The 18690-nt window shown below is 40.2% G+C and overlaps 1 protein-coding gene and 1 pseudogene across 2 annotated transcripts in view; both read left to right on the plus strand.

Annotated features, from left to right (window-relative positions):
- The window catches only part of VAMP4 (vesicle associated membrane protein 4), a 43571-nt gene extending 38048 nt beyond the window's left edge, over positions 1-5523 (plus strand). The window contains exon 8 of one of the 2 annotated variants that reach the window (XM_032291694.1): positions 1196-5519. In XM_032291694.1, the coding sequence (XP_032147585.1) occupies positions 1196-1224 (29 nt within the window). In that variant the 3' untranslated portion in view covers positions 1225-5519. Of the gene's footprint in view, positions 1-1195 lie in introns of both variants that reach the window. The other variant, XM_032291695.1, reaches the window with a different exon arrangement.
- Positions 5524-12930: 7407 nt separating this feature from the next.
- On the plus strand, positions 12931-15124 carry LOC116560316 (annotated as a pseudogene).
- The last annotated feature ends 3566 nt before the right edge of the window (positions 15125-18690 follow it).

The raw sequence follows: 18690 nt of genomic DNA on the forward strand, positions 1-18690 counted from the left end.
TGAAAAATTATGCTGTTATCTTCTTAAACAGAAAAAAATGTTTTGTTACCAAGAAATACAGTCAGTCCTCATTATTCATAGATTCTGTGTTGGTAAATCCACTTACCAGGTAAAATTTGTAACACCAAAATCAATACTCATGGTACTTTCAGTTATTTACATACATGTTTAGAGTAACAAAAAATTTAAGTCCCCCATCCTGCACATTCCTAGCTGAGGTTAAACAAAGCCATTTCTGCCTTTTTATTTCAGCACTCATAACATAAACATGTTCTATTTGTAGTCTAGTTAGTGCCACGTTTTCTGCTTTTCATTGGTAATTTCATTGTTTAAAATGGCCCCCATGTATAATGCTGAAGTGCTCTCTAGTGTTGCTCAGTACAAGAAGGCTGTGATTTGTCTTCATGGAGAAAATACACATCGAACAGACTTTTGTTCAGGCATGAGTTATAGTGCTGTTGGCCTTGAGTTCAGTGTTCTGAATCAATAATATGCATTAAATGTCTTTAAACAGAAACGCACATAAAACAAGGTTATATACTGACTTGATTGAGAAAAATGTAGTAGCCAGAGACTCACAGGAACTTAACCCTGTATTTTCCCTAGGAGTAGTGTTTGTAGTTACCTTACAGAAAATAACTACCTCAAAACAAAAGAATCAATCATGTATATATGGTGGGCAATTGGAAAATGTGAAATATTAACATGAAGAAAACAAAATTCAACTATAATCTTACCATACAGAGATAGCTACTACTAATATAACTATTATATATACTTCTACTCTTTTCCAATATACAAGCATGTTTAAAAAAAAAAAAAAAACAGACTATATTATATATACTTTCTAATAAATATATTGTGGATATTTTCCCATGTTATCAAAATTTTTAGTAATATTTTAACAGCAGATACAAGCTATGGCTATGCCATAATTTATTTAAGATGCCAATGTTAAGACATTTAGGTTGTTTTATGATTTTTTTGCTTCTCCTTTCTCATTTATTATTACTTCAGATAAAAATTCAATCCTCATTACCCATTTCTAAAAGTAGACACAACTACATTTAGGAATATTGCTTCATATACTCAAACAGGCCGAAGGAAAAAAAAAAAAAAAGGAATATTGCTTCAAACATAGCATATAAATCTGATGATGTTGATATATTGTTTTTTTTCATTTTTTTTCTTACAGTTCTTATAGTCATGAAATACCATACTTGATTTGATGACAGAGATCTTCATTAAACAAGATCTGGGACAGTAATAAAAGATTGCTGCATAATTTAAATGAAATCTATGTGTATATAACTTTCAAAACTTCTTTTTCAAGAAAATAAGAGGCAAGTATCACTTCAAATTGGAATGTTGAGAATGTCCAATTATCTTCTCCCCTTCTAACAAAATGTTCTTTTAATAATTATGTTTAAGTCAAAGAGAACTAGCCTCTATTTTTCCATATTTCAAAGATCTGATTTGAAACTAGATACTTGCCAGTTCATTATTTGTGTATATAAACACTGATGCTAACGTTTCATACTAGTATTTTAATGGTATAAGGACTTGCATTATTGCATTAGGGAGCGGGTCATGTTGGAGGTCAGGAAGCCTATGTAGAATACCAAATTATGCTGAAAGAGATGCATAACCATTCTGTCAATATTTGCAAAAATATCATTCTTTTCATATTACAGTTATTTTGCAAGCAATTTTCACATTTATAGGTGTAACAAAAGCTAAATGTTGTAAATGTTGTTGCCTTCGGCTATAACTAAAAACATTCCAGTAAATATATTTTAGACTGTGTAAGAGAATTTGTAGTAATTTTTTTGGCATTTGGATTATGGAAAAGAAAAATTTAAACAGGGTGGAAAACATAGTATGGCACCATAAAACTGGAGATAATAAAGTTATTGAAGAATGTCATCGGAGTGTTTGGAAATGACCAATATATAGCTGCCAGTCATGGTCCATTCTGTTTTCAGTTAAACTTCAATAAAGAGAGACCAGTCAGTCCTAATGTGAGTAAATGAAATTCACAGGTAACTTACTCCTTAATTTTATTTTAGTTAATAGCCTCTAACTTCCAACTATCTCATTTCCCAAAAGTATGAAAAGTAGCAAAGCCATCTGTTAGTACTTTGAATCTTATATCTTTGCATTCCCTGTTCATTTTTGGGGAAATGCATGTTGCACAATCAAGTTTTACATCAGCCAACAGTAATGAGTAGTAGAAAGTCAGGAACCTAGGTATCTACATACAGGACAGTCCAACAGGACAGTCCATCAGTCGGTAACCATATACTAGAGTGACCATTGACCTGAGCCTGTTTTTATAATGAAAAAAACTGTGTTAACTTTAAAGTATGTTAACCTTCTTGTGTCTTTTAAACAAGTCAGAGTGAAAATACATTGTCCCCTAAAGTGTGGGAAGAGGAAGCTTTATAATAAAATTAGTGATTCTGCAGAAACTTGTACACTGGATATCTTGAGAATATGAATACAAAACTCCCTAAATTAAAAATAGGATTAATAGAAATTACCAGTACTTAAATAGGGAAAAATGATTTTATGTTTATTTTATTTAGGTTTTATTTCTTTGGTCATCTTAATGCAAAATGAATAAAACATAGAATCTGGGTTTGGTGTTTGGTTTTCTTTTTTTTTTTGGTCTGTTTTTAAAATTCTACAGGATTATTACTAGGAGGCAAAAAATGTTTAGAATGGAAAGAAATTTGAAGAGAGAAAACAAACTAAGAGACACTCAAGACACCTGCAAGTTATCTAAGAATATCTAAATAGAATTACTAAATTTTATAGTTTGCTTAGAGCATTAGGAAGATGATAAAGGTCTTACATACTATAGAGTGTTGTCTCTGGTCTCTGTACTCTTTTTAAATGTCAATTAGTGTAAACAGCATCTGAACTGCTAATAAATCTTTTAACAAATTAAGATACCCAGAAAAATGAGCATTTTTAGAATTTCCGTAGCTAATAGTTCAGTAATAGAAATGTTTTAACTGAATGGACAGAATCAGTCCTAACATTTGTATATATGTCCTTTATTTGAATGGGAACTAGACTCAGAAGTGATTAATTTTCCATTAGTTGATGTAGAAATCTGGTTTCTCCATACTATCTACAAGTGAAGATGAAGATTACTTCTCTAAAAGTATTCATATTTCCAGTGTTTCTTTTAACAAAGTATGCCACTTTTAAATAATTACAAAATAAAATTATAAAATTATTGTTTTAAATCATAAGTAAAGTTAATATTTATATGACAATATTGTGTATATGTCGCTGTCTTTGTAATTTAAACATATTGCTGCCAGGGATATGGGTAACAGACATATCACTCTTAGAACTTTCTAGTAGAGATGGCTTAGTTCGTAGTTGCTCATTTCATCTTTCTTGGTCTTAATCCTAAAACCCTTTAAATGGCTGGCATGGTTATGACTTTATTGTGGTAACCTTGGAGATATGAGCCCTCTTATGATCAAAAACAGAAGAAAAATACATCGTTCAAACTGATGCCAGGCCTACCTTCATTCCCTCCCTTAATCACTTTTTTTCTCATTCAGCTCAGATCATCCTGCACTTGAAAAATGAAGTTTTACCACCATCAAAACTATCATTATTTAACAAGTGAAGATCAACAGAAAAATTCAAGTAGCTTTGCAAATACTAGTTGATACTCAGTGAAACCACATCACTATTTTTATGCCTGAATCCATACCCTTGTGATTTATGTTTAATTACAGAAGCCTATTGCCTTGCAGCAATTTTGTTATTATAACACTAATTAATTGGTTACTACTCCTTATTATAACTCAGTAATACCTGTGATTCTTTGGCTCCTCTATCCTGACAAAGTTCACTGGAAATTGCCCTCAGATTTTATAAACTGGGGATTTCTTAATTAGATGAAAGTTCACTATTGAAGATGGAATATTATGTAAGATAGAGGCAGGGTAATACCCATGAGATACAGAAATACTTTGTTAGCCCTCCTATAGATTGCCTATTGTAGTCTTTCTGTGCATTTCAATACTCTGTATTAAAAAATTATAACTTCAGCACTTTTGATAGCAAAAATTGGCATCTTTTAATTCTGTATAGTATGTGATAATACGTGTACAGACTGAGAAGGCAGGAATATAATGTAAAGAAATTGAAATCTCTCATTGCCGGTATACTCTAAAACATGCTTGATGCCTTGTCAGCATCATTACCCGCACTGACTCTGTATGTATATCTGTATATGCACTATGATTCAAAAATATGCAAGAAATTGTTTTTCTGTGTTAAGAACAAATGCCATTAGAAGATGTCTCCTTAATTGTATTGTCAGAGTACTGCTAAGTCAAGGGTGACTGTTCTGTTAACCTAATTTTGTGTTTTCACATGGAAATGTGATTGGAATTGGACTCTATTTTTCTGTGAGTTGAGAGTAGGAGCATAAGTCAGTTTGAAAGCGTTTACAAGTTTGTTTTAGAACGTAGTGTAGTGCTTATATTTGGAAGGAAATTGGCACAAAGCAATGGAAAGACACTGGATTCTAAGGGCTGAAAGGTGTTCTACTTTTTGGCTGTTTTTCCCATGTTGTAGACAAATAACATGCCTTAGACTGATGTAGGATTTAGGTCCTCTTTTTAACTTTGATGTTAGGCTAACTCCGATTTTTTTTTTTTTTTTTTTCTGGAAACCAAGTAGAATTAGGGATGGGAACACAAATGCTTTTATTCTGGCTCCTGTTTTTGTTTTTTTCCAAGAAGCTTCTTGGAACAAATCAATAGGAATTGAATGGAAAGCATGGCCAGCCCAATTACAGGGGATAAATGTAAGCTTGTGAAAGCAAGCACCACACCATTCTGTCTCCCTAGCACCTAGCACAGTGCTGTGTACCTTGGCAGATGCTAGATAAATGTGTGTTGAATGAATGTGCCCATGAAGTCACAAAGATGCCACATGTTAGTATATCAGTGAGAGCTGACTCCGCAGTGCTCCCTGGAGAAGCAACATGAGTGACCGAAGAAGAGTGGGGCCTTTTGCCTTTGCCTGGATATAGGGGTGCTCTTCTACTGTAACTGGGTATGGAAAAACTCTGGCTTTATGGTATCCTGTTAGGTTCTTTCCATTTGAAGTAGTCTTAAAATCAAAATATCAAATATTTTAAAGGAACAAAGGTTACATAATTAGCAGAGATTTTAGTAAAATGTTAGAAATCAAACTATAAGAAAATTCAAGCTCTTTATTTTGTGTCTTGGGTATATGTCATTATTTTAAATTCCACACTCCCTTATTTAATCACTTTGGTAAGTGCCTTTGATGTTTTGAGATGTATAGTGGGAGATGAGCAAATGTAAATGTCATGTGCCCTATTCCCTAGCTTCTCAATTCCTCATAACCATTTTTACCAGTGTTGCAAAGTTTGGTCCTTTGTGTTAATATCAGAAATGTATTTGTAGCCCCTCCACAGTGAACAGTGAAATAAACTATTTCATAGAAAACAAAAATTAAGCACTTTGGCTTATTCAATATGTGTTACCTGTTGCCTTAGCTTAAAAGCATAGCTTATTAAACAGTAACATCTAGATAATCACTCCTGATTTAATCTATCCTACTTTCCCAATAAAATGCATGGAAGAAAAATAAGAAAAAGAAAAGGTATTCATTCACCAAAAATTATGCCTGATACTGATGAAATCTAAGACGAATTTCTCAGTGATTTTAACTCAATAAAGCAATGTCCCTCATTCAGTAGTGTCGGCAGAAGAGGAAGGCAGGCAATTTTCTCTTAAACTTACATGCCCCAATCAGAAAACCTAATCCTTTCCCTCAGCTGCCTGGTGTTTTAGGCAACCAGAGAAATGTTCATTGCCTCTAGCCTCCCTCCACCCACACACTAAACTCTTTTTTGTTTTTGAGAGAGGATCTTATTCTCCCAGGCTGAAGTACAGTGGCGTGATCACAACTCACTGCAGCCTCCAACTCCTGGGTTCAAGCAATCCTCCCCTCAGTTCTCCCAAGTGGCTGGGACTACCGGCATGCACCACCATGCCCAGCTAATTTTTTAAAATTTTTGTATAGATGGAGTCTCACTATGTTGCCCAGGCGGTTCTCAAATTCCTAGATTCATGCCATCCTTCTGCCCCAATGTCCCAAAGTGCCAGGATTACAGGTGTGAGCCACCACATCAGGTCTTTATTGTCTTAATACTACAAAAAGACGCGGGAAGGGAGATGACATTGGGGGCACATTGTACCCTGAGATAGTCTTCACCAATAAAGTGCTATAGTCAGAAATGGAGAAGCAGCCCGGTAAGTGCAGTCTGAGAATGACGGTGTTTAATACAATCCACCATTCAACAGATAAGAGAACCGGCAGGAAGATTAGATCCTACCTAAATCCAACAGAGTCGTACTTTAGTGCGCACCTATCACACACTAAAAACTGCTGTGGAGCAGTAACCATCAGCCTGCTTTTCAGCTGTCAGTATAGGAAAGGATTCTGACTAGTAAGCAAAGCTACAACTGAACAGTCGGTGGTGTAGTTACCCTATTTATTGAGTAATTGGGCCAGGTCTCATCTGAGGATGTCTAAAAGGATACACATGGATCTATGAGTAACACTGTAAAAACATGGAAAAGAACATCCTCCTGATCATTGCCAGCAACAGACTGTCTTCCTCAAACTCCAACTATCTCTTCTCTCCACTTCCCCCTAGCCCCTTTGCCAACTTCTACTATACGTGTACACACACATCTACACATCCATACTTTTTAAAGAGACAAGGTCTCACTCTGTCATGTAAGCTGGAGTGCTTTGGTGCAGTCATAGCCGACTGCAGCCTTGAACTCCCAAGTGATCCTCCTGCCTCAGCCTCCTCAGTAGATGGGATTACAGGCATGAGCCAACATGACCAGCCCTCATTGCTATGTATTTTTGATCATTGTCCTCGTCCTGACATACACTTTCCTGTGGCAGAATTTAGAGAGGCTGAAGAATATATGAATAGTGTAGTAGAAATAACATGGGTGCTGAAATCATGGGCTCTGGGTTGTTTTGTTTCTAGAGACGGGTTCTCACCATTTTGCCCAGGCTAGTCTTGAACTCCTGGGCTGACATAATCCTCCCACCTTGGCCTTCCAAAGTGCTGGGATTACAGAAGTAAAGTACCATGCCTGGGTACAGGGAATTTTTTGTTTTGTTTTTGAGACAGGGTCTCTGTCACTCAAGCTGGAGTACAGTGGCACAATCATAGCCCACTGTGGCCTTGAACTCCTGAGCACAGGCAGTCCTCCTGCCTCGGTCTCACTTGTAGCTAGGTTTACAGGTGCATGCCACCATGCCTGGCTGGCTCCACTCCGTATCTTTACTCCTCTTTTTAATAATAATCCTTGAAAGATTGAGCTATACTTGGTATCTCCAGTTCTTTTTTGTTTATTCTCTTAAGCACTTCAGTCAAGATTTTGCCTCCACCTACCACCAGACTTACTCTTGAGAAGGTGACCAGTGACCTCTGTTGTTAGAACCAGTGGTCTATTCTCAGCCCTGATCTCTGTGCAGCAGCAGCATTTGATGGAGTTGATAATACAATTCACCATTCAACAGATGAGAGAACCGGGCAGGAAGATCAGATCCTACCTAAATCCAACAGTCGTACTTTAGAGTGCGTGCCTATCACACACTAAAAACTGCTGTGGATTAGGGCCAGGCGCGGTGGCTCAAGCCTGTAATCCCAGCACTTTGGGAGGCCGAGGCGGGTGGATCACGAGGTCAAGAGATCGAGACCATCCTGGTCAACATGGTGAAACCCTGTCTCTACTAAAAATACAAAAAAAATTAGCTGGGCATGGTGGTGCGTGCCTGTAATCCCAGCTACTCAGGAGGCTGAGGCAGGAGAATTGCCTGAACCCAGGAGGTGGAGGTTGCGGTGAGCCGAGATCACGCCATTGCACTCCAGCCTGGGTAACAAGAGCGAGACTCCGTCTCAAAAAAAAAAAAAAAAAAAAAAAAAAAAACTGCTGTGGATTAGTAACTATCAGCCTGCTTTTCAGCTGTCAGTATAAGAAGGGATTCTGACTAGTAAGCAAAGCTACAACTGAGCAGTCAGTGGTGGTGTACTTCCTATTTATTAATTGGGCCAGATCTTATCTGAGGATGTCGTCCACATGCATTCTGTCCCATCTTCATACATGCTTCCAGGGCTTTGTTTCTTCTTGCCCTCATGGTTGTTCCTCCTGTTCTCCTCAATTCTTAATATTGGCGTGTCCAGGATTCAGCTCTTGGTCCAGTCTTAACACACATTCTCTTAGAAATCTTAACTTGGCCGGGCATGGTGGCTCACCCCTGTAATCCCAACACTTTTGGGAGGCCAAGGTGGGCAGATCACAAGGTCAGGAGATGTTGACCATCCTGGCTAACACAGTAAAACCCTGTCTCTACTAAAAATACAAAAAAAATTAGCCGGGCATGGTGGCATGTGCCTGTAGTCCCAGCTACTTGGGAGCTGAGGCAGGACAATTCCTTGAACCTAGGAAGGTGGAGGTTGCAGTGAACCGAGATTGTACCACTGCACTCCAGCCTGGGTGACAGGGTGAGACTGTCTCCAATAAAAAAAAATAAAAAAAAAAAAAGGAAGAAATCTTACCTAGTGTTATAATTTAATATTGCATCTATGTGCTCAAAGATCTCAAGTTGTTGTCTCCCACTTGACTTACTTGAATTTGGAGTCATCCAGTACTCCTGACATCTTCATTATTTCAAGTTGAGCATGTCCCAAACGAATTCCAGTCGGCTTTCACAGACCTCCCCCAATGCATTCTGTCCCATCTCAGTTGATGGCAACTGAATCCTTCCAATTACTTAGGCCAAAAACCATGGAGTCATAGTGACTCTGTAATTTCTCTCACAACCCATCTCTAATTCATCAGGAAAACCTCTGGTGCTACCATTAAAATATCTTTAGAATCTGACCAGTTCGCACTGCCTCCATCTGGTCCTCTGCTGTCGTCATCTCTCGCCTGGAATACTGCAGTAGCTTTCTAATTGGTCTCAGGCTTCTACCTTTCCCTCTCTCCCCAGAATCTGTTCTCACCTGAATGGTAAAAATAATTCTTTCAAAATGTAATCAAATCATGCCATTTCTTTGCTCAAAACTCTTCAGTGGCTTCCCGACTTCCTCAGAGTGAAAGCCAAAGTTCTTTCAGTGGCCCACAGGGTCTCATGATGCATCCCTAAGTCACCTTGCTGACCTCTGCCCCTGTCTTTGCCTTCCTTGCTGTGCTGCAGCCACACCAGCCTCTTTGCTTTTCCTCAAACACACCAGGTGTGCTCCTACCATAGGCCTTGGACCTGCTGTGTCGCCTGCCAGAAAAGCCCTTGCTCCTCAACTGCTGCATGAACAATTCTCTTGAATGACTTTCTCAAAATCTCCTCAAGTACACCATCCAATCCCCTTACCCTCTCTTTTTCCAGAACATTCTAACATTCCAGAATTTTCTCTGATCTATCCCAAACCACTCACTACAACAGCACGTGTCATAGTGACTGCTCAAATAATTGTTGAATGTATTATCTTGAAGATACAAAGCAAGATGGTAGTTTTGAAAATATGCACCAGAAGAACTAGTGATTTTGAGTACCTCAGCATCTGCAGCAGGATGAAACCCATGCTTTCGGAATTCAGAAAGTCATAAAGAGAGACAAGGTGAGGCAAAAGGTACAATTAAATGTGTTTTGTAGACAATTAGGTCAACCAAAAGGGGAGCAAGTTAAAATAATTTGTCAGGAAACAAATTGCATCACAAACATCAAGCCCATCATGGAAGCAGTGAGGAGTATAATTGGTTGAAGAAAATCAGTGATGCGGAAGAGAGGTTTGAGAAGCTGCCATGGAACACAGAGGAAAAAGATCAAAACTGTAAATGGACAGGGTGATGTTAGACCTAGGAGACCAAAAAAAAAAAAAAAAAGACTACTAAGAATTACATAGTGTTCCTGTGGAAGAAATCCAAAAAGTGGAACACAGCAATCATCAAAAACATTATTTTTCATGTATTCTTTGATGAAAACTTAAGCTTTAATAAAGTCCTCCTTTTAGTAAAGAAAAAAAAATTTGTCAAAAGACACAGTAAGTTACATTGTGGTAGAGTATATGATTACAAGATTAAAGGGGTAAATTTGATAAGCATTCAGACCTGAAAAATGTGTTACCTACAAGGAAGCAAAAATTAAGCTTGTCTCAGTGTTTTCTACCACTAAATTATAGAAATAGTAGAACAGCATCTGTACATTTTTGAGAAGATACAGCTGTAACTCAAGAATTTTTATACCAAATTATTTGTCACTTAAGAATGAAAACCCTTGAGGATTCCGTGGACCATTGGAAACTTTTTTAAAAAGGAATGCAAACCAGGCTGGGCTCAGTGGCTCACACCTGTAATTCTAACACTCTGGGAGGCTGAAGCAGGAGGATCACTTGAGCCCAGGAGTTTGAGACCTGCCTGGGCAACAGAGTGAGACCTTGTCTCTACAAAAATTTTTAAAAAATTAACTGAGCATGGTGGTGCATGTCTGGAGTCCCAGATACCCAGGAGGCAGAGGTGGGAGAATCATCTGAGCCCTGGAGGTCAAGGCTGCAGTGAGCCGTGATAGCACCACTGCATTCTAGCCTGGGTGACAGACAGAGCAAGACCCTGTCTCAAAAAAAAAAAAAAAAAAATGAAAACCACAAACACAATATTCTTAAAAATATGAGAGTTCAGCAAGCATCCTTATTTTTTTGTTGATAAAAATTACTGGAAAATTTATGTTATACAGGCAGCTAAGAGAAATCAAAATTGAGAGTTCAAAAACAGGTAATTCTTCACTTAAAACCCTTTGATGTCGTCTCCTTGCACTTAACAGTGAAAACTGAACTGCTTACCTTCCTTGATCTCATCAGTTGCTGCCAAGGTAGCATTCTGTTTTACGTCAGAGCACACTCAAAATAATTCAAGGAGAATTTAATAAAGGTAAATTTATAAAGGTGGTAGGGCTTAAAGAAACTACAAAGGATAGTTTGAAGGGTTGAGGGAAGGCAGAGGTTATCAAAACCTGGAAGGACAAAGTCACATGGAGAGGGCTACCTTGACTTTTGGCCAAGGGATGCAGCCAGCCTAAGGTGATCTTATAGGGAGAATGCCAGGAGAATAAATATCCTGGCCTACTTGTTTTATTCCCTGTGATCTGGTGCTAGGACTCCCTTTTTTTTTGGAGGGGTGGGGACTAGGGGACAATGTCTCACTCTGTCACCCAGGCTGGAATGCAGTGGCACAATCTTGGCTCACTGCAATTTCCCCCTCCCAGGTTCAAGCTATTCTCCTGCCTCAGCCTCCCGTGTAGCTGGGATTACAGGCATGCACCACCACACCCAGCTAATTTTTGTATTTTTAGTAGAGATGGGTTGCACCATTTTGGCTGGCCAGGCTAGTCTCAAACTCTTGACCTCAAGCAATCCACCCACCTAAGCCTCCCCACGTGCTGAGATTACAGTTGTGAGCCACTGCGCCCAGCCAGACTCCCATTTTTGAACCCAACTTAAAAACAAAGGGCAAGGAATCCCAGCAATGTAAGCCACACCAGTCACCATCCTAAATGGAAGGTAGAAAGTGCATCTGATGCCCAGATTCCATCCTCCAGCTATTGTGGATGTTGTGAACGTTGGCTGCCAGTGGCTCACAGTTGCCCCCTTCTCTGGAGAATGACCGTCAGCCAATGGGAGCAACTTCACCTCTGAATTAAGTCCCATCCCTGAGGGTACCTTGGAGCCAATGGTAGACTGATACTGGGATCCAAAAGGATGAACCCCTTATTTGAAGGCAGGACAACTCCATATTGCGATATATGCTTCAGATGCCACACACATCCTTGAATCTGGCCAAGGCTAGACTTTACCTGAGACCATTTCGTCTTAGCCTTTTCCCTTCATTGTCTTGCATCTCTTAGTCTCTTAGACGTCACTTCTTCAACAAATCACATGCACCTGAATCCCTGTATCCAACTGTTTCTAAAGAGCCGAACTGAAGAAGGTTAGTACCAATAGTGGTCCCAGAAAACAGGTTCTAAGGATGGGATTCTGGAATTAGATCACCCACTGAAGAGAGAGCAATAAAGATCGTATCACTGGTGGTAGGGATGATTGTTTCTAAGTACTGATATCAGTAGTCTCTGACATGCAGTAGCAGTACCATTGCTAAAATGTTCACCTCTGGTGAAGTGAGAGGGATACAAGTAGAAGGGAATATGAAAGTCATGCCATATCTGGCATTTGAGAGGAACAGGAGACATTTTAAGGATTTTGAAATGGAGCGGCTGCTACTAAGCACCATTCATAGCTTGGAAAAAAAGAAAATGACAGATGTGACAGATGCAGGGCAATCAATCATGAATGTAAAGCAAAATATGAGAATCAGAGTCTCTAATTCTTGAATTGAAAGTATTTAAAGAGACCTTATTTCCTGAAGTTGAATTGCAGAGAGAGTTGAAGACGAGGCCCAGAACTAATTTTAAGGTGGCAGAATTTCAAAGAAGGATGAATTTTCAGCCTCAGCAAGTTTCCTATGCCAAAGTCAGGGTCTTGTTCGGGAGGAACAGGGCCTAGAGACTTGGAATGGGATATCTGGGTAGACGCCCCTGAGGGTCTTTTTTTTTTTTTTTTGGAGATAGGTTTTCACTCTGTTGCCCAGGCTGGAATGCAGTGGCATGTTCTCAGCTCACAATAGCCTCAACATCTTGGGCTCAAGCAATCCTCCTGCCTCAGCCTCCTGAATAGTTCGGTCTACAGGAACATGCCACCATGTCCAGCTAATTGTTTTGTTTTCTGTTGAAATGAGGTCTCACTATGTTACTTAGGCTGATCTCAAACTCCTAGGCTCAAACAATCCTCCCACCTCAGCTTTGCAAAGTGCTGAGATGACAGACATGACTCACTGCACTCAGCCCACTTGAGGATCTTGAATACTCAGATTCCTCAGAACTCCCTGCAGAAGTGGCCCAGTCCCCTTTGTTAAAAGGTAAAACCTCATTTCCCCCTTCACTCTTGCCTGCTTGAAAGCTATTCAGTAGCCTCAAAACAAGACAAGTAACTTACAAGAGGATGCTGGCCCATCTCAGGATCTGCCCCCTCCTACCTACCTGGCCATCAGACCCATAACCCATCTGGAATCAAGGCTCAAGAGAGAGGTTTAATGATTTGCCCACCACTCACATGGGTGATGTGTGACAGAGGCGAGGCTGTAATCCAAAGTGGAACTAGTGATCAGGTCCTTTACAGCAAGCTGCAGGCACTAAGGTAGTTTTCTTTTCTAAATAAATCTCTCAAACTTTCACTGAGTCAATAGAGATGGGAAACAGGTGATGATCAATATCTCCCTATAAACAAGTATCATACACTGAGATTATTAAGTTACTACTCAGCCCATTTTTTTTTTCATTAACCTACTTTCCCATATGCAAGGCTGGCTGCATAATTTCCAGGACCCAATGCAAAATTAAAATGTGGTGCACATTTTTAAAAGCACAGAGAGCTTTTCCTGTGGCAGCAGCCTGGGTGAGATGATTGTGGCTCTCTGCTCTCTACCATGGTGTGTGCTCACCCACTAATATCAGTGTACTTCGAAAATGGGGAGTCATCTGACAAAAATGTCACTTTGCCTGCTGTATTCAAGGCTCCTATTTGACCAGATTTTTGTGAACTTTGTTTACACCAACTTGCACAAAAAACAACAGACATCCCTAAGTGAATTAGCAGGTCATCAGACCAGTGCTGAGTCTTGGGGTACTGGCAGAACTGTGGCTTGAATTCCCAGAGTTCAAGGTGGTGGGACTCATCATTCTGGCCAGAATGCTTTTGGAAATGTGTTGTGGTGGCTGAATGTTTGCACCAACCAAAACCTGGCACCAACCAAAACACAACCCCAAAACAATATGCCACCTGTTCTGCTATGGCTGCCTCAGCCTTACCAGCACTGGTTATGTCTAAAGGTCACGGTATTGAGGAAGTTCCTGGACTTCCTTTGGTAGTCGAAGATAAAGTTGAAAACTACAAGAAGGCCAAGGAGGCTGTTTTGCTTCTTAAGAAACTTAAAGCCTGAAATGTTAACAAAAAGGTCTATGGCTCTCAGCGAGTGAGAGCTGACAAAGGCAAAATGCGAAACTGTTGCTGTATCCAGAGCACAAGCCCTTGCATCATCTATAACCAGGATAATGGTATCATCAAGGCCTTCAGAAACATCCCTGGAATTGCTTAACATAAGCAAACTGAACATTGTGAAACTTGTTCCTGGTGGGCATGTGGACATTTCTGCATTTGGACCAAAAGTGCTTTCCAGAAGTTAGATGAATTGCATGGCACTTGGCGTAAAGCTGCCTCCCTCAATGCACTCCAGCCTGGGCAACAGAGCAAGACTCCATTAAAAAAAAAAAAAAAAGAGTAGCTGCAATCTTCCCATGCACAAGGTGATCAATACAGATCTTAGCAGAATCTTAAAAAGCCCAGAGATCCAGAGAGCCCCATGAGCACCATGCAAGAAGATTCATCACAGAGTCCCAAAGAAGAACCCACTGAAAAATCTGAGAATCATGTTGAAGCTAACCCAAACTCAAAGACCATGCACCAGAATGCCATTTTTCACCAGGCCAGGAATCACAGGCTCTGGGTGGATAAAGCAGCAGCGGCAGCAGCAGCACTAGAAGCCAAATCAGATAAGAAGAGGATTGCAGGCAAGAAGCCTGTGGTTGGTAAGAAAGGAGAGAAAGCAATTTTTGGTGTTAAGAAGCAGAAGACGACTCTGGTGGGAAAAAAAAATGCAGCAGATACCATGAAACCAGCAGCTGAAAAGAAGTCAGCAGAAAAGAAACCTACTACAGAGGAAAAGAAGCCTACTACAGAGGAAAAGAAGCCTGCTGCATAAACTCTTAGATTTGATTATTCCATAAAGGTCAAATCATTCTGGATAGCTTCTTTTGAATAAAGACCTGATCAAAGAGGCAATGAGGAAAAAAAAAAAAAAGCACAGAGAAAATGATGTTAAAGTACCAATATATAAGACTTTTTCCTTGAAAACTATTTTAATTACAAAGCATAATAGGATGAATATCAATAATTGTTAGAGAAATCAAAATCACAATGAAATACCACCTCAGGCCGGCCATGGTGGCTCATGACTGTAATCCCAGCATTTTGGGAGGCTGAGGTAGGTGGATCACCTGAGGTCAGGTGTTCAAGACCAGCCTGGCCAACATGGTGAAACCCTGTCCCTACTAAAAATACAAAAATTAGCTGGGTGTAGGGGTGTGCACCTCTAGTCCCAGCTACTCATGAGGCTGAGGCAGAAGAATCACTTGAGCTTGGGAGGCAGAGGTTGCAGTGAGCTGAGATCACACCACTGCACTCTAGCCTGAGTGACAGAGCAAGATTCCATCTCGAGGATCCAAGATGGCCAAATAGGAACAGCTCTGGATTGCAGTTCCCAGCAAAAACACAGAGGGTGAGTGATCACCGCATTTCCAAATGAACTTTTACTGCCCACAGACCAGGAGATTCCCAGGTGGAAAACACCACAAGTCTCCAGTGCAGCTGTTTCACCCAGCGCAGTGGGTATCCACACAAAAACTCACACGAATCCGGGCGCCATTTCAACTGGCAACTGGAATGCCTGAGAGACAGAGTCGCCTATTCAACTGTAAAAACGGGGGCTGAAACAGGGAGCCACGTGATCTGCCTTGGCTGGTCCCATCCCCACAAAGACCAGCAATCTGAAATGCTCTGGATTGAGAGTTTCACAGCAAGCACAGCTGGACTCGGGATGGTCCAGCTCTGTGGAGGGAAGTGTGTCCACCATTACCAAGGCAGTCTACCACTAGCAAGGCAGTCCGCCACTACTGAGGCAGTCTGCCATTACCGAGGCAGTTCTAACTATACCCCTACAAATGAAACTGCAAGGAAGTTCACACAGCAGCTGGGCAGAGCATACGGAAGCTCAGCAATGCCTCTGCTGGTAGACTGTAACTAGGCTACCTCCTCACTGGGCAGGGCATCTCTGAAAACAGGCAGCAGAATGACAGGAACTTATAAATAAAGCCCCACCTTCCCAGGACAGAGCACCTAGGAAAAAAAGGTAGTTATGAGTTCCACTGCAGCAGACTTAAACATACTTGCCCAGCAGCTCTGAACAGAACAATGGAGCTCACAGCTCAGCACTTGAAATCCTATAAGGAACAGACAGCTCCCCAACCCCTGTATAACCAAAGAGACACCTCATAAAGGAGAGCCCAGGCTGACATCTGGCGGGTATCCTTCAGGGACACAGATAACAGAAGAATAAACTGGCATCAACCCTTACTGTTCTGCAGCCCCCGTGGGTGAGCCCCAGGCAAGCAGGGTCTGGAGTGGTCCTCCAGCAGTCCTACAGCGAGGGCCTGACTGTTAGAAAGAAAACTAAGAAATAGAAATAACTTCAACAGCAACAAAAAGGACATCCACTCAGAGACCCCATCTGAAAGTCACCAACCACAAAGATCACAGGTAGATAAATCCACAAAGATGGGAAGAAACTAGTGCAAAAATGATGAAAATACCCAAAACCAGAATGCCTCTTCTCCTCCAAGGGATCACAACTCCTCACCAACAAGGGAACAAGGCTGGATGGAGAATGAGTCTGATGAATTGACAGAAACAGGCTTCAGAAGGTGGATAATAACAAACCTCTCTGAGTTAAAAGATCATGTCCTAACCCAATGCAAAGAAACTAAGAACATTGAAAAAAGGTTAGATGAGATGCTAACTAGCATAAACAGCTTAGAGAGGAATATAAATGAATTGATGGAGCTGAAAAACAAAACACTAGAACTTTGTGAAGCATACACAAGTTTCAGTAGCCAAATCAACTAAGCAGAAGAAAGGATATCACAGATTGAAGATCAACTCAATGAAATAAAACGAGAGGGCAAGATTAGAGAAAAAAGTAAAAAGAAATGAACGAAGCCTCCAAGAAATATGAGATTATGTGAAAAGACCTAATCTACGTTTGTTAGGTGTACCTGAATGTGATGGGGAGAATGAATCCAAGCTGGAAAACACACTTCAGAATATTTTCCAGGAGAACTTCCCCGACCTAACAAGACAGGCCAACATTCAAGTCCAGGAAATACAGAGAACATCACGAAGATATTACTCAAGAAGAGCAACCCCAAGGCACATAATCTTCAGATTCACCAGGGTTGAAATGAAGGAAAAAAATGCTAAGCACAGCCAGAGAGAAAGGTCGGGTTACCCACAAAGGGAAGCCCATCAGACTCAAAACGGATCTCTCCACAGAAACCCTACAAGCCAGAAGAGAGTGGGGGCCAATATTCAACATCTTTAAAGAAAAGAACTTTCAACCTAGAATTTGATATCCAGCCAAACTAAGCTTCATAAGTGAAGGAGAAAGAAAATCCTTTACGGACAAGCAATTGCTCAGAGATTTCATCGCCACCAGGCCTGCTTTACAAGAGCTCCTGAAAGAAGCACTAAACATAGAAAGGAACAACCAGTACCAGCCACTCCAAAAACATACCAAATAGTAAAGAGCATTGACACAATAAACTGTCAACCAATGGGAAAAACAACCAGCTAGCATCAAAATGGCAGGATCAAATTCACACCTAACCAGATTAACCTTAAATGTAAATTGGCTAAATGCCCCAATCAAAAGACACAGACTGGCAAGTTGGATAAAAAGTCAAGACTCATCAGTGTGCTGTATCCAGGAAACCCATCTCATTTGCAAGGATACACATAGGCTCAAAATAAAGGGATGGAAGAAGATCTACCAAGCAAATGAAGCGCAAGAAAAAGCAGGAGTTGCAATCCTAGTCTCTGATAAAATAGACTTTAAGCCAACAAAGATCAAAAGAGACAAAGAAGGGCATTATGTAATGGTAAAAAGGATCAATGCAACAAGAAGAGCTAATGATCCTAAATATATACGCGCCCAACTAGGGGAGGGACAGCAAAGGGGTGGGGAGTTGAGGAGGGATAACATGGGGAGAAATGCCACATATAGGTGATGGGGAGGAAGGCAGCAAATCACACTGCCATGTATGTACCTATGCAACAATCTTGCATGTTCTTCACATGTACCCCAAAACCTAAAATGCAATAAAATATATAATTTTAAAATATATATATATGCGCCCAATACAGGAGCACCCAGATACATAAAGCAAGTTCTTAATGACCTACAAAGAGACTTAGACTCCCACACAATAATAGTGGGAGACTTTAACACTCCACTGTCAATATTAGACAAATCAACGAGACAGATTATTAACAAGGATATCCAGGACTTGAACTCAGACCTGGACCAAGCAAACCTAATAGACATTTACAGAACTCTTCACCCCAAATCCACAGAATATACATTCTTCTCAGGACTACATCATACCTACTCTAAAATTGACCACATAATTGGAAGTAAATCACTCCTCAGCAAATGCAAAAGAATGGAAATCATAACAAACGGTCGCTCAGACCACAGGGCAATCAAATTAGAACTCAGAATTCAGAAACTAACTCAGAACCACACAATTTCATGGAAACTGAACAACTGGCTCTTGAATGTTGACTGGATAAACAATGAAATGAAGGCAGAAATGAAG

This window comes from Sapajus apella, unplaced genomic scaffold, assembly GCF_009761245.1.
Source record: "Sapajus apella isolate SASKATOON/1434 unplaced genomic scaffold, GSC_monkey_1.0 scaffold25, whole genome shotgun sequence".
In the NCBI taxonomy this organism is placed as follows: domain Eukaryota; kingdom Metazoa; phylum Chordata; class Mammalia; order Primates; family Cebidae; genus Sapajus; species Sapajus apella.